Genomic DNA, 16,644 nt, shown 5'->3' with positions numbered 1-16,644 from the left:
CACAGAGAGACTCTTCATCTAATAGGTTGTAATTATCAAACACAAGCACTAACTCTACATCTGAGCCACTGAGAATACAGCACTTTTTTACCCAGAGGTAACAAAACACCTTACAAAAAGGGAACAAAGAAACAGAGAAACAAAGCAACTTTCCTGAGATATCCAGGATGACAATGGCAACAAAACACTAGAGGTCTCCCAGAACCTAGTCCAGAAGTGGACAAGACCATCAAGTAACCTATTGCCTGCTAAAACAGATTTTGACAGTGAGAAACACATACAAATTAAAACACCTTACCCTCTCTTTCCTGCTCCTTCCCAAGCTCAACTTCACGTTTTCACACACACCTCCTCTGCCGCCCCCACCTTAAGCAGCTCAGAGGGAAAGGGAATAGTGCTATCTGGCCAGCTCCTGTCTGCTGCTCCTTCCTTCTCACACCTTTTCCCTGCTCCAACATGGTCCTCTCCAGGGGCTGCAGTCCTTCAGGTTAAACATACCCCTGCATGAGCTCTCTGTGGCCACAATTCCTTCAGGATATCTCCACATTCTCCAACATGGGGTCCCACACGGGCCTGCAGGAAGATCCTGCTACACCATATTCTCATCCTGTGACCCTCAGCTGCCCTTGACACGGCTGCCAGTGCTGTGCCCTTCCTGAGACGTGCTCTGCCAGACAGGCCCCACCTGTGTCTGACGGGCACGGCCGTGTCCCGTGGAGGGGCTGCTGGAGCAGCCCTGCTGCCCGCACTCCCTGCAGCGCCTGGCACCGGGACTGACCCGGGAATGCACAACTGCGCCCACCACAGCAGCCTCTCACCACATTTCAGCACAGCCTGGGACCAGAGCATTTTGTGCAGCTCTGTTTACTCCAGAGTTTGGCTGATTTATGAGAATCAGGCTCAGGAGCAGCAGACCCAACCAAAAATGAAAAGAGGCTGCCCAGAGGGACTCAGACACATCTCAGCACCTCAGGTGCTTTGGTACACAAACTCCGGCCCCAAGGCAAAGTTGAGGGGAATTTTCTTCATCCACAGAAAACCAGCCATACACAAATCACTCCAAGCACTAAAATTACGCAATTTTAAAAGGAATTATCTAAAGCATTTCAGAGTTTTAAAAAAAGGTTTCCATACAAAATTTGTTCCAACCTGATTTGCACTGCTTCAGCCACCACAGGCAAGACTGGTATTTTCACCTTGGACTACGCATGTGGCTCTAGGCAATTTTTGTTGGTCCCTTTATAAATTCAGAAGCATTCACTGTTACACTGTAATAGCAACTGTAACACTGGGCACCACAAACCAACCCAGGGCTGAGGAACAAACTCTTACTCTCATTTGAGTTCCACTTCACCCTTCCAGTAAGGGTACCTGTGCTGGGTCTTGACTTACCAACAGTGACAGAAGTAGCAGACACAAGTCCAGGTTTCTGCCTCCATCTGTCTATCTCCCTCGGAGTCTGCTATTCCTGGCACCAAAGCAAGGTAGCCACCTGGAAAGAGCTCCTCATCCACTGCCCAGCATAATGAGGTCACAACAAAATCGGCATCAATTGACCTTAACACAAGCATTACAGACCACAGCAATACAAGAGCTGGTCTACTCCAGATTTCTACCCTGGGGCTGACAGCCTTTGAAACAGGGATAGCTGGAGGCATAAAACATTTTCAGCAGCTCAGCTTAACCAGTTACACTCATGTTAACAGGCCACACTCTAACAAGCTTTAGACATCGTCTCTGAGTATACCGAGGATGTCTGCAACACAGAGCTAAGAGAACAGAAACATCTAGAGTGGATAAAGCTTGGAAACAAAACCAGGCCTCTATAGAAACTACATCCCCATCAGTACTGGGCTTCCCAGCTAATACAGCCAAGATTGTTGGCCAAACAGCTCTCACCACTGCTGGCTAAGGGGTGAGTCTGTCTGTCCTCCCAGAGCACAAGGAGAGCCAGGGACTCTTGAGTATTCAAGGAACTTAGTTACTGTCCAGGGGCTTCTGATACCAACTGGGGCAACCTTGGGCTGTAACCTTCATTCCAAGAAGATGCTCCTGCCTTTGACTGGAAGTATTCCTGCAGCTAATTCTTCTATGGGTATGAGAGAGAAGCAGAATAGCAGCAGTGTAAAAGCTTTTGCCAGCTCTTCAGCAAAGACCAACTTTAAAGGATTTATAAGGATTAAGTAGACAAGCTCCAGTTAAACTTAAACAACATACATGAAAATTTATTGTTTGATATACTTAATGTTGTTATGAGATCTCAGGGGGGTTAAAAATGGGGGAAGAATGCTACCTTTCAGCCCCCCTAACAAAAAGGAGGCACTTAGGTTTCACCTTGACAGCTCAGCTTCCCCATTCATCCACATACTCAGAATGGAGCCTGCTTTTAACACCATGCTCAAAGTACTCCATCTACAGAGATTTCCTGGAGATATGACTAAAACCATAACAACAATTTTAAAAATTGCTATTTTGGCACTAGGTCTAAAAAGGTCAGTATAACTATACCTAGCATATCAACAATCTACTCAAGAGTATTTCAGCTAAATATGAAAACTGAAAGCCTAATCTATAACCCAAAATGGTGGAGAAAAAGCACTCCTTGATAGCCCAGATGGATAGATGTGCACAAACATGGATGCACTAAAAGAGAACCAATTTTGTTCACCGTTCATCTCTGGCCCTGACATTCATTAGTATTTCTGCACTAACTCAAAAGCCATTAATTTCTCTGAAACCCACACTAATCCCTTTGTAGTGTAGATAATGGACAGCCATTCTAGAGTCATCTTCCCTTTCTATTAATCCAATCAGGGAGGCAGCGCTTCTGCAGCTCCAACTGCAATCTCTCTCGCTTCCATCAAGTACAGATGACCGTTCAAGCTTCTCTATAATAAGACAACTCATAACCTTCCCCCAGCCACCCCTCCTTCATCTGCACGCAGGTTTGCTTGTCTTTTGTTGAGTTAGAGAAAGGCTATCTCTCCCTGTCTTTCACAGAGGCACCCCCGCTCCCTCCTTCACCCCACTCCTTCCCTTCAGGCTCTGTGAAATTGGCTCCAATGGCTCTCGCTCAAATTGGGACAGAACCAGCCGCCACCTTGATTAACATTCAAATGCCTCGTATTGTTTAGGTCAGGGCAATAGATGCTGGCAGAGACAGGTTGAATCATATACTGCACATACACACACATCTCACAGCTCTGCTCCTGATCTCCTCCACATGCACTATACCAGATAATACCTTTTTACTCAGAGAACAAATGGTACCATCTCTTTATCCACCTTCCAAACAGAAACTGCATCTCTTTTCCTCCTTATGGAGACAGGCAGAGTAAATTGAAGAAGAGTAAAAAAATGAAATAATCACAGTAAATGGCCCACATCTGAGCCATTTGGAGTTATAATTTCAAGGAAAGAGGTGGAAGAAGGCAGTGGAAAACAAAGAGAGAATCAGCAGCTGGGTAATATCTTCCTCAGGATCTCTCCTCCCTCTTGAGAACTGTCCACTCGTCCCAGCTGGAACTCTGCACACAGAATTGAAACCAGGACAGCCTAGCACCCACCTACCACCCACCACACACGGGGCAGCTGGTGCAACCTGCACCCCTGGAGAGAGAGACCAAAGGTTGTATCAGCATGTCCAGAGGATACACACTCCGAACAGCTGACTGTACTTGCATCTCAGCTGGCATGGCAGGAAAGCTTACTCTGTTTCCCAGCACTGAAGCATTTCTGACAACAGTCATGCCAAGTAACTTGGAAAAGAGCAGAAGCAGAGATGCCTAGTTTGTGAGGAGTTTGCATCTTGAGGGAGCACTCCTCTGAATTCTCTAATGCTTAGTAAGTGATAAGTGTAAGTTACAGAGTTTTTGTCAGTAGTTTTCCTCTCGGATTTTTACAAAACACCTTTGGGACTTAAAATGCTCTCAAATTGGGTTGGGCTAGTCATCTTCTTGGCAGGATTTGCTAGATCAGGGACAAACTGTGCCTCGGATCCACAGTGTCCAGTATCTTCCTCCTTAAAAATACAGTCTTTTCTTCCCACCTGTTTTCCCACCTGAGCCTGCAGTCATATATCTTTCAGTTTGTCAGTGTGCTCAACAACAGTGACAGCTCTAGAGTCCCCCAAGCTCACAAGCACAGCAGGCAAACAAAACAGCTGCCTGGAAAAAGTACTGTAGCACCCACACTGTCAGGAGTGGCAATGTTTGAACAACATCCACATGACCATCAAGCTGTGCCATGTTTGAAACACTGTGTTTTAAGAATCTAAGCAAGCTTCACTGCATACTACAGAAGCAGTATTCTCTCTTTGTCTGCCAGGTCACATGCCCAGAAATACAAGAGCCTACCTTGAATTTGCTTACTACTTCTGTCTTTGATAGCTCTGCTTCCCACTTGTGCCCCATAGCACAAACAGCGTTTATTTCTAGCACATGACCTCTTTTACCAGCAGGCCTAAATACTGCTCCAAAAGCTGTTCAGGTCCTTTTCTTTCTCAGCACATGGCAAGGATTCAGTGTCATTTTGTTTGTATTACAATTTAGTGGCAGAATTGGCAGTGCTGGGTTAACAGCTGGAGTAGATAATCTTTAAGGTTTTTTCCAACCTAAATGATTCTATGATTCTACAAAAAGAGCAAGCAGCAAGAACAGATAAGCCCACAGTATGACGGTAAGAAAAAAAAAATAGTGAAGAGTTCATCTATGCAGTAACTGGGACAGCTTTGGAGGACTGGGAGACCTCTGCAGGCTCCAGAGGGAAGTCCTTTACAGCACTGAGGACTGACAGGAGTTGCTGAAGGTTTGGATTAAAATGCTGAAAAGGGATGTCTCCTAAAGATGCAGCCACTATGATCCCTCCGACAACTGCAGCAGGTTTTATCCAACCTCCAAATACGTTCTTCAGTCTTTTCTGGAGAATAATTAGCACAGATACATGTCTGCAAAACCTACTTTCTTGCTTTTGCGCTTCTCTTTTCAGCTCAGCTCACAGTAGCAAGAGCAAACTCTTTGTGAGGCCCTCTCATAAACACAGAAGGAAGAAATAGCATGGCTACCTTGTAAAACCTGCACAGCAGCTGAACAGGACAGCTAAAAGAAACTGGTTAAAAAAGCATGTTTTCAGAGCACAGAAGCTCTCTTTCCTCAAAGAAGGCACCCTTGCCTTCCAACATTCCATACAGAAAGGCTCTTGGAGGGCACACAGCAAGCACTGAAAACCTCGAGAAGTGGGTCCATGGGAATTTCATACCACAGAAATCACAGATCAGAACCCTACCAGGGACATGTACAGATCTTCAGTGGCTACATTTTAATGGAGTTTCTGTGGGCATATGAAGTTGTTACACATCAAGTCAAACCCAGGAGATGCCCATGATACAGCTGATGAAAACGAAGAGCTCTGTCTCCAGACTTGTGAGTGCATTTCTGTTCTGCATCCTTTCCACAGAAAAGATATAGAGCAGAGACCCCACTCTACAAGAAGCAGTATATCTCTCTAAATAAAAATAACAGCAGGTGCACTTGCCTTTGTCAACCACGAACACCCTTCTGTGGGATACAGGAACTATGTCACAATATAACACAATAACCTACACGTTTGTAGGTTAATATTGACAAATTGAGTGCTTTAGTTTCTATTAATTGTTTATGGACTGAAGAGTCAGCATTATTTAAAGAAACAGAGCAGAGATCTCGGGCCTTACAGTAAAGCTCTGTACGCCCTCTTTTTAATGGCCGCTCTTTCATTTTATGAAAACTGGTTTTGTTTGGATTTGCCATTCTCCCAAACAGCTTTAGCATTCAAAGCTTTTTTTGAGTTTGGGAAAATCATTCAAGGAAATGATCAGAGATATACAGCAAATAAATTATTTTTTCCTGAGTCAAACTGAATAAGATAGAAGCAAAAAGTAAAACAAGTTTAGTTATTTAAACCATAAAAAGAACAGAAATCAAGGTAGGTTTAAAAAATGATCCTTAGGCAGGCAAACACACAGAGCCACATCAAAGACAAAAGAGCCATACTGATTTCTATTCTTTTAAGAGTAATCTCATGGGGTTTTGAGTGGGTTTTTGTGTTTTTTAGTATGTAGCTCCTCTTTCAAGACAAATATTAAAACTAAATGGGAAACTCCTCATACAAACATAAACAAAGCACCAGCACAAACCTGTGTTTCCTTGGATGTCCTCTCCCTTGGTTAATGCCAGGTAGGAAAGCAGAGCGCAGTTATTGTCCTGACCAGGTGCAGGTGCCTGCTGCAGGGAGGTGCCTGTGAAGACCACTCTCCAGTTTACATGGCTGATATCAGAGCGTGATCTGTTGTGACCTGGTTTGAACATGGGGGCTTCCTCACTCTGCACCAGGATGTCATTCACCGAGCGAGGCCGATCTCTCCGCCGCTGGCAGATCTTGAAGATGTTAAAAGCCGTGGTCTCCCCTTCCCCTGCCCAAGCAAGGTTGTCAGCAGCTGTTCCCCTCTGCACCATGCGTTGGTCTTTGGCAGGGAACGCTGTCTGAGCTTTGGTTTCCAAGAGGCCATTTTTGCAGTGATCCCAGATGAGGCTGTTTTTGGCTAAGGAGGCGACATTCCTCAGGTTCCTGCTCTCTGTTATCTGATCAAATACCTCATGCCCAACCAGTTCAGGGACCTCCTGCACACCATACACCTCAGAGGGCTGCACAATCTTTTCAAGCTTAGTATCAAAACTATTGAAAAAGTCTTCAGTCACTTCCAAGGCAGGGCTAATATCATCCACTTCAAGAGCCTCCATGTCCTGTGCTGCTGTGGGCTCAAGGCGCCGCAATGCCTTAAGATACCACATCAATATGGAGCTAAAGTGCCGCCTCACATCTGTCCTCGGCACACCATTAACTCAGATGTGATGAGCAAACACAGTCACCAGGCCCAACCCATAGTGGTAGGAAGTAACTAACTCAATTTGTCCTCAGAGGGAAGATCTGACTATGTGGGCTATGGTCCCTGTATGAAACAAGCTCATAGCGATGAAGAGTACCTGTAAGGAAAAGCAAAACATTACATCAGTAAGAGTCTATTCCCAGGTAAATATGTTTAATCACATCACTCCTTCCATAGTCATAATCCCCTTCATTTAACTTTTTCCTTCAATTGGCACCAATATTGTTGTGTATGGAGAAACCCTTTGTGGTTTCTGTTCTTCACTCCATATGAACTCCATGTATAATCACTTTTTGAACTGAAAACTGCAGAGAGCAGGATGGGGCATCAGATGACAGGAAACCAAAGTGATACCATGTGTTAACCAAGCTTTAGAAAGCTACATTGAGAGGTAGCCACCTAAGGAATGCTTCATAGAGTTTCCCTTGGGCCTCTAAGAAAAAAGTTGATCAACTACAGGGTCATAAAATAGGCCAGCCAGACTCACACAGTTTGCCTTTTTGTCCAAGATTGCTTGAACTCACAACTTTATGGAGACCAACATGAGTTTTACAGGGCTACTTTGCCTACCTGTCTGCATGAACCAAACTGTGACGTTTGCCAAATAAATCAATGCTACCAGGCTGCTGCAGAGCATTGCACAGTTTCTTTCTAGAATATCACTGTGAACCTAAGTGAAACCATGCAGCAACCTAAGCCCCACAGACAATGCATCCTACCACCAAAACAAAATACACCATATACCATATCCACTGTCGCAAATGTGCAGATCTTTACTACCAAACTGTTGACTAACTGGGCAAAACATAAGACCAGTAAGGAGCTATAAAGCTAGAACTATTGAGATCTGTACTGATCACCTGAGCTTACACCTGTGAGGGGGAAGAAAGGGGAATTTCTATTCCCTATGGTGCAGTAGAGGGGTGTCCCATTGCTGACTCCTGCCACACCAAGTCTGCTGCTGTCTGACTTCTCAGTCTTGCAGCTCCAACCACAGTGCTGCTGTGCTAAAGGGAAATGCATGGTAGGTAGTTTAAATCAGGGTAACCTGTCAAATGTCTGCGAGTTCTTGGGACCTGGAGACTGGGCATTTGTACTGGCAGGAGAACAGCCCTCAAGTCTCCTGAGACAAATCACAGGACCTAGAGCCTGGACATGCAGAACAGCTTAAAGTCAGAGTTTTGAACACATTAGCTCAAGTCCTAGAAGGAGCAAAGCTGCATTAGCTCAGAGCTCTGCCCAGATGAATACACTCTTAACAAAACTAATTAGCTGGGCTGGGCTGATAATTAGCAGCTTATTAGCTTGTAAATGCTGCTGAAGTGCTACCAGGACCCATGAAGATTTACACTTAGCAGGAAAAAACATCTATTAAACAGCATCAAAAACAGACAATACTTCTATTTGAGGTGCTGGGTTTTTGTAAATCCATAACAGTCTATTAGCCTAATTTCTATTAGGAAAGCTGCTTAAATAGGCACCCTTTACTACAGCAAGCCAGAGGGATAGAGGAAGGCAAACCCCCAAGAAGAGGGCACAGAATTCTGTAGCACAAATCAATCTCCTCCGCAATCCCCCAGTGGCTTCCTCCCACACCTGCTCCAGTTGTAGCCAGCCATGACACAGTTGTGCTCCAAAGCAGCAGCTCACCCTCCCTCCTAGCAGATCTGCAGTTCAGACTGTGATGTCCACAAAGATATTCCAACTAAATAACTTTCAAAAGCAACAACCAATCACATACACAACTCTGGAACATCAAGCCTTCACACTGAGATCTTTCTCCCCTTAGCTCTTTACCAGGATTCACTGCTAGTCTCAAAGTGAAGAAGGGTAGGATCAGCTTCAATTATGTGAACCTAGAGACAAAACCACAACCAGAGGGCTGAACAAATCAGACCTGGAGTTAATTCAAATCAGAACAGTATGGGAGCAGACTCTTCACAAAGCTGTGCAACTGTGCCAGTTGACAGCAGTGGGAAATTAAGTCATCCTGGGCACATCTGCACTGTTAGCTTAATGCAGCATGGAGGTTACTCCTGAAGCTCACTCCTGCCAGCAGCCCCAGAACAGTGTTCTGCTCCCTGGTACCACAGAGCCTGGGAGCTCAAGGAACAGCCTAAGGGACATAATGTGGTGCAACCTGTCCACTTACTCTACATCCTTCTGTGGCATATTTTTACAGCAAGAATGGTATTCTGAAGTTGCAAACTGCGAGAGGCATTCACTTGAACAAAACTAGCACCAGCACAACCACAGGCCTGCAGTGAAGGCTCCAGCCTGGTCCATTCAAAGATGCTGCCTCATGGGGACTGGCTGGCAGAGAATGCAGCCTTGCGCTCCCTCACACAACTGGGGCAGCAATCACTTCAGAAGGGCTTTGACACTGCAGCATTCTAGTGACAGCAGATACAATGCTGGTCTGTTCTTTATTTTAAACAGTCACTAGGAAAGGTGGAAAGCAAGGGATAAAAACTGACACTTACGTTTAACAAGTCCATTTTTACATGCTGGAGGCTTCAAGCAGCTGAACGTTTCTCTGGATCCTGGGAGACTGGAGCTGTCCAGTACCACCCAGCCAAGTGTGGTGATGCCAAACTACAAACTGACCTCATCATATCCAGTAGGATGCTGAATCACAGGGTCATGAGAAGATGACAGGCCCCTGCATCACATGGTTCACAAACTGCAGCATTCATACCTTCCCAACTAGTCTGTTTGGCCTGCTCAATAAAGATGTGAAAGGTGACATCAGTGGAGGCAGGGCATCATCCTTTCCTATACCACCAAAGGAGTTGCGCCAGCAATTCCCACTAGCACTGGGATCCTGCAGTTACATATCCTCCATAAATGCAATTAGGCACTTTCTAACAGTGGCACTCCACAAAAATTTAATTCAGATGTCTGCATGGATTTGGTGCCAAACTCTGACACGGCAGTAAACAGTTTCATCAGAATCTCCTCCAGGAGGGAAAAGAGTGAAAATTACTTCATGGGAAAGGTAAAAATAGGCAAATAATGGGATAAGTTACACTCCTTTTAAGTTATATAAAATGTTTTGTTTTATGTACTGTTTCTTGAAATGCTAAATTTTACATTAAACAAATTTTACATTTTACATTAAAATAAACATTAAATTTTCCAAAGACATTCAGTCTAAGGCAGTGAATATGAGAGGAACAAAGAAGCATCAGCCCAAACCATCTCAGACTGATGAAGCTATGGGCAGCTATAAGCTTGGATTTGAGCTCATCCAGGCCCCTGGGAACTAGTCTCAGTGAAAAAAGGATGAAGAAACATGCTGCACTGTACTCAGCAAAAACTGCTGGACACAGGGATTGCAGCAGCTGAAAAACAGTATTCTGTATATCTGCCCAGCATGAGCATGCAGCAGTCAGATAATTAATGGGCACTTACAACATGAGTAGCCTTTACTATCACAAGTTTATAGAGGCCCCATCACTCACATGGCTGAGGTAAACAGCAAGGATTACTGGTCATAGCGCACGAGACACGGAAGTTCAGCTTAGTAAAGATTACCTCCCTTGGAGAAGCCACATGGATTTACCTTGGGTGACAGCACAGTCTGACAGCAGAGAAAAATCATGAATGACAAATGCCAAGGAATATACACTGGACAGATCATTTAACTTCCAGATAACGTTTTCTGGATCCTCACATGTCATGGAAAATATGCACTTTGCCAACCACTGCATGGCAAAGTTTAAAAAGCACGGAAAATCCTGTGAAGCAGAGGAGAAAAGCAGAAAGAAAGAATGGGAGACCTCACACAACTCAATAAGCTATCTTTTTTGTTTTCATGCTCAGAGGACTTCCTACCTCCATTCCAGATAATAGAGATACTTAACACAAGTGATACACAACAGATAAACAGAGACTTCCCCTTTCCTCTGGTATTTGGAGAGAGAAATAGAAAGGAACTATCAATGATATTCATGAGGAAATGCATAAATTACAGGAGCTCTCAGTCAGTAAAAGGTAGCAAAAGACAGGTAATATTAAAAGTCTCTCAAGTCTCATTGATTCTTAATGACTCTTGGGCTCAAATTCCTGGCAAAGATTTGGGTTTCTGAGAATTTTATCTCAAGAGCACAAGAGGAGTTTTACAAGCTACCTGCAAACAAATAGAGAGCAGGGGTGCCTCAGGCACTGGGGAGCTTGCCTTATCCCCTTCTCAACACACAGGAATCTTCTGTGGGAACCAGCTCTGCTTATCTCACATTGCATTACAACTGTGGGCTGAAACTCCACGAAGAAGAAAAACAGAGAGATTCTTTCAGTTAGGTAACAATTGGGTAGCTGAGCAAATTCATGCAGCGTAGGGACTTTTATTTCTGTTATGCTGTAGGCCTGGAGCACTACAGTCTAGTTTATGGGCTATGTGGTGTTCAGACAAACCTGGTCTGAACTACAGGTCATCTGCAGAAGAGGTGGATGCACAGTCTCATTGAATACAATCCACTGGGGCTGGCACAGCTAAGGACCTACTGAGCTTTTCTACCTGGCACTCTGAACAACCTCAGACTGTGGCCTGAATGCCTTCCAGTGGTACCTCAAACAAGCACAACCCACAGGTTTTGCTGCTACAAGGATTTCTGACCTGCTCTGTAGGTCACATCTGACAAGTATTGCCCTGAATCTAAACAGAACACACTTATGTCAAAATAGTCCTTGAAAACCAGGGTCTGCTGTGCAGAATCCCTGGAAAAAGCTATGAAGCTGATGACTTAGGTGCTACCTAAGAGTTAAGAAGTTGAGCAGTATTTGTCAGGTGGGCACACCCGAGTGGACAGAAGAGAGAACAAGGATGCACAGATGGCTGTCACACTTTTACCACTGCCTATGGAGTTCTGCATATCACTGGCACAAAGTGCTTGCGTAAGGAGCTGAAGAGCCCTGCCAGAGCCCTGGTTCAAGACACTTCCCCTCCGAGTGTGGTTATGAACCCCAGAAAGTGCAGTGGGCAGTTCTCTGAGCAGCAGCTGAAGGCTGCACTCCGGCTTGCCTGTCACACTCATCTTGGAGAGGCAACTGATAACAAGGTCCCCAGGCATCCTCACCGTGTGGAGAACTAACACATCACAGCTCCAGAGCAGCTCATCCAGTGATGAGCACAGCAATGCACAATAAACAGTGCTTACAGTATACATTATCTTCAGTTTTAACTGTGATTTGGAAACAGTGATTAAAACACAAGGAACACTAAGCTGCAAAGAGCACAAGAGCCCACACTAGAACAAAGCGGGGCTGGAGGCTGAGCAGCACTCAGGAGTGGAGGAAGACAGACCACCAGGAGGGTTTCTTTTCCACAAAATGACTGCTGGACAGCTCTCCCAAGATCTTTATCGCTGACTGTTTGCCTTGCAGCCATCTGACACACATCCCTCCTGGCTGGGGAGCACCACCAAGCAATGAAGGGCTGTGTCACTTCCCGGGGATGAGTAACCATTTAAAATCGCAGCAGCTGGTCTGGGATGAAGGATGAAGGACTTGAACAAGGAAAGGAACAAAAAGCCAAGCAGACTGACTGCAGCGGAGCAGCTGGTGGTGACACACAGCCCAGGCTGTAACCAGCCAAACCCATCAGCACGTGGGCACATCTGGCTCAAATCCAGACCTCCCCCTCTGCACGCTGCCTGGTGCCTGCCTGACCTCACAAAATCCACAGGGACAAAAAGAACAAAGCAGTGCAGTGACATGGCCCAAGACATGGATCTGCGGTCTTAAACACACCTGTAGCCTCAAATAACAACCCAAGGGTGCTTATATTCCAGTGCTTATATTCTGTGCTTATATTCCAGTTTTGTTTAAAGTTGTATAACTTGGATTTTACATGCTGTCCTTGTCCACAAGAACACCGTCTGTTCTGCCAGGCACACAGACACCACAGAACAGCCTGTCACCTGCTGAACTCAGTACAGAGTACAGAAATTGTCAGGGAACAGGGTATCCAAGAGGGGTGATACAAACTCCTCCAGTACAAGAGGAAACATGATTGAACCAGACAAGCAGGAAACAACAAACATGACTCAGTCTAATACTTCTAATTGTATCTGCCTCTATGGGGCAACTTGACTCCTGCTAGGATGTCCTGCAACTTTGTATATGCCAGGTGAAATAAAACTTCTCTTTTAAAAAAATAAGCGTTTCTACTTAATGCAAACTGAAATTTTATAAGTATCTCCTCATTCCACATTTTCTAGGACTAGGCTGAAGAGGAGAGACAGTCCTTAAATCCTTGACTTTTTTTTTGAAGTTGAGAAATTAAGACATTTTTAATTTGCCCTTGTTAAGCTGTAAAAAGAAGTCAAAAGCACAGCTGGGAACAACAGCTTGCATTGCCCCTGAGGCCCAAAAGAAGATAAGAAATACACCATCTCCCACAAGAACACAGGAGACCATTTCTTCCCTGAGATCCCAGCACAGCTGTAAGAAAACACACTTGACATCCAAATCTGTACTGTACAGCTTTCTGAGCAGCCCTGATCTGCAGCTGGAGCTAACTCCTCTCTCCAGCTGTGGTACCCAAAGGATCAGCTGGGACAGTACAAGCCACTCTACAGTGAGACTTGGATTTCCCAACACTGTTAGTGGTTGGATACTGACATTGAGCGAAACGCAGCACTTAATCACTATCTCATCTCAGACCTCAAACTAAACTCTTCTCTTGTTTTTCAAACAGCCAGGACCACAGTGCTTTGTCACATAAATTGGCGGGAGAAGGAAAAGAAGCAAGGATCCAAATAATGCTGAAGTTCAGCAACCTACCACAGCAGCCCAAATGTTCAGGTCCTGGCAGCCCTGCCACAACAGCTGACCCCGTGGGATGGCTGTAACCACAGGCACCTCTACATAGTTGTGTGACTACCCAGCTCAAGTGCTTGCTCTGTTCAAACTGAACTACATCTTCACTACAGAAAATCTTAGCAGAAGCCCTGTAGAAACCTCAAGGTATCTGATGATATTGAAATGCCAACAATAACTTGACTTCAGTCTGATAAGGTCCTGCAGGAACATTGTATTTAGCTACTACAGACTGATAAGAACTTTCATTCCACTGTACAGAGCTCTGTTTCACATTTTAGATTTCTGATTTAAGTCCCAAATTTCATTCATTACTTTTGAATAAACAAGACATAAAAATGGCAAGATGAAAATTTCTATTCCTTAAAGTGTATGGGCATTGGACCAACTAAGATTTAGACGCTTTCTTATTCTTACTGTGACCTTTTTGTAGTCAGTTAGTAGGGTATGCAGTGCTGAAAGTCAGATTTGTCTGTAAAGCTTTGCGGGATGAGGGCCATTTGTGCATATTTGCAGAACAGATCAGGAGCGAGTCATGATGCCCTACACAAAGGTACACTCAAGTTTCTTCCCTTACCTCGCCTGGCACTGCCAGTGACCCCAGCATTTCTGCTGCCACTCCAGCTAGCACACATTCATTCCCATACAACACACTCTCTTGTCGGGCCTATTTGGTTCCAGAAGGTGTAACTCCACTGGCTGTGTCTGGGTGCCTGCTCCTTAAAAGAATCGATTTTACAGCAAGGTAAGAAAACCACGACATTATGTCACACTCTGGGCTACTAAAATAGAGAGGGACGTCAGCACCCTGTGCCTGCACATACTGGAGTCGGACTCGAGGAGCGCCCAAATTCCTGCTGAGACCGTGAGCCGGGTGGGGAAAACGAAAGCGCGGGGCCTTTTCATGCAGAGGGGAACATGTCCTTCCAGACGAGCACAGGACTACAGGCGTGTTTGTGCTATAAATGCAAACGCGGCCGCGCCCGGGCCCTCGCCCACAGCCCCGTACGCTCGGGCGGGCAGGCAGCGCGGCGAAGGCTGCGGGAAGCCCGGCCCGGCCGCCCGCCCCGAAGGGGCCGGGGAACCTCGCAGCCCCTCCGGCCCCGCCCCGCCCGCGGACCGAAGGGAGGATGTCTTTACCTGCGCCCGGGCCGCGCCGTGCCCCTGCTCCGGGAGGGGCCGCGCTGGCCCTGCCCGGCGCCTGCGGCCCCTCCTGCCGCCGCGTCCCGCCGCAAAGCCGTCCCGGCCGCCGCGGGAAACGGCTCCGCCGCACCAAGGTTCCTGCCGCCACTGCCGCCACAGCCGCCGCGCCCGCCCTGCGCCAGCCCGCGGAGCGGCGGCCGCCGCCCGTCCCGCCAGCCCGCCAGCCTCCTTCCCTTAAAAACACGGCGCTAGAAAAACCACTGGTTCTCCTGGATAAACATCACGGGGAAAGTTGCACCTTTCCAAGTTTAAAGCAGTCGAGATTCTCAGGGAGCTGGCACTTGACTTCAGGACAGATGGGAAAGGCAAAGTCCTAACCGGGTTTTAACAGTCCCTAGTGTGAGCTCGCTTACCTAAGGGGGGAAGGCTGCAGGGAGCAGCGTGCTGCGTGAATCCGTATCGCCACAGGGCAGCAGAAGGATCTCCAGCAGAACCTGTTACCCAAGGAAAACAAAGAGTTACAAGACAATTACAGATTGCTTGTTTCAGGTAGCATGGCAACCCACCTGTCAATACTGGTCCTGTAAAAATAACCTCACAGCAAGAAATAGCCATGTCCGGATCAGGGACGCACCTGAATTTTGACGTCTGGTGTACACAGGCCACCTCTCACTAGCACCCTGCACAGCTCTAAGCTCACGGGCGCGGTGCTGGCTCACTGGCTGTGCCACAGGGGAGTCACTGGTGCTGTGCTGAGCAGCTGAGATCGGGTTAGTGCGGAAGTGGAACCACAAATGTGGTGCTGAATTGAATCCATGAAGCAGATTCACAATCCACAGCACAAGGCAGGTGTTAGGTCAGCTTCCACCAGTAGTTTTTCATCTCCTCATACATCAACCCTTTAGTGTATACTGCAAAATGCAACTGGCAATTAACAAAATAGTATTTGTATGGGTTATCTCACTTCAGTGACAGAAAGGATAAATGAGAGCCTTTGGCACACAAAATACCAGCTAATCTCTCTGAAAAGTGATTAATCTTGGCCTTCAAAAATAACATATTACTAGACCACCATACATTCCAAGTCCTGCTCCCAAAGATGAATGGCTTCTTCACTGGTAACAGTCAAGGACTGATCTTTTTTATGCCAGTTCAGCTGTATTCACCTAGATCCCACAAAGGACAAGGCAGTATCATTACCTGCCAGGTTATTAATCACCATCCAGCCTTTTCTCAAATAGTACTTAGACATTTATCTCTTGAGGTCCTCAGAAGGAAAGAGACTCTCTAGGACTCCTTTCTGATAGTGTTTCAGAACTTTGCCTCTCTTCCAGTTACAAGGTAGAAGTTTCCTTTCAGGCCCAACCAAATCGTGCACAGGGTGTGCTGGTCCATTACCTGTGGGGACACAGCTGTGGGGAGAAAAGCAGGCTCTATCTCTTCTTTGCTTCTGATTCCTCTAGTCAATCTCTCCAGTAGAGATTTTTCTTCCTGCAGTCTGTGTGCCAATAGAGAGAGGAAAAAACCCCAAATAATTATTAACATTATCTTTCAAAGCTGCAGAAAAACACTCTCAGTTCTGATGAAATAGGAACCTTTGAAATGTTTTGTTGTTATTAGTATATATAACTTTCAGAATGCAAGCTTCAGATTTTGCAATTTTCATTGTTTAAGCACATCATTGTCCCCCAACATGAAATCACAAGCTGTTTCCAATAAGATATACTGGTTAAAGACATAGTGGCTGGCAGCTATCT

At 45.8% G+C, this 16,644-nt stretch overlaps 1 protein-coding gene across 3 annotated transcripts in view; it reads right to left on the bottom strand.

Annotated features, from left to right (window-relative positions):
- Window positions 1-15,633, bottom strand: part of PLEKHM3 (pleckstrin homology domain containing M3) — a 110,936-nt gene extending 95,303 nt beyond the window's left edge. Inside the window, exons 1-3 of one of the 3 annotated variants that reach the window (XM_063400310.1) lie at window positions 15,522-15,633; window positions 15,301-15,381; window positions 6,173-7,019 (exon numbers count right to left, since the gene is read on the bottom strand). In XM_063400310.1, the coding sequence (XP_063256380.1) occupies window positions 6,173-6,827 (655 nt within the window). In that variant the 5' untranslated portion in view covers window positions 6,828-7,019; window positions 15,301-15,381; window positions 15,522-15,633. Of the gene's footprint in view, window positions 1-6,172; window positions 7,020-14,321; window positions 14,449-14,884; window positions 15,020-15,300; window positions 15,382-15,521 lie in introns of those variants that run through there. The other 2 variants (XM_063400309.1, XM_063400311.1) reach the window with 2 other exon arrangements.
- Window positions 15,634-16,644: the final 1,011 nt, after the last annotated feature.

This window comes from Prinia subflava, chromosome 6, assembly GCF_021018805.1.
Source record: "Prinia subflava isolate CZ2003 ecotype Zambia chromosome 6, Cam_Psub_1.2, whole genome shotgun sequence".
Lineage (NCBI taxonomy): Eukaryota > Metazoa > Chordata > Aves > Passeriformes > Cisticolidae > Prinia > Prinia subflava.
The sequence above is the reverse complement of the archived record's forward strand: the minus strand, read 5'-3'. Positions and strand labels throughout refer to the sequence as shown.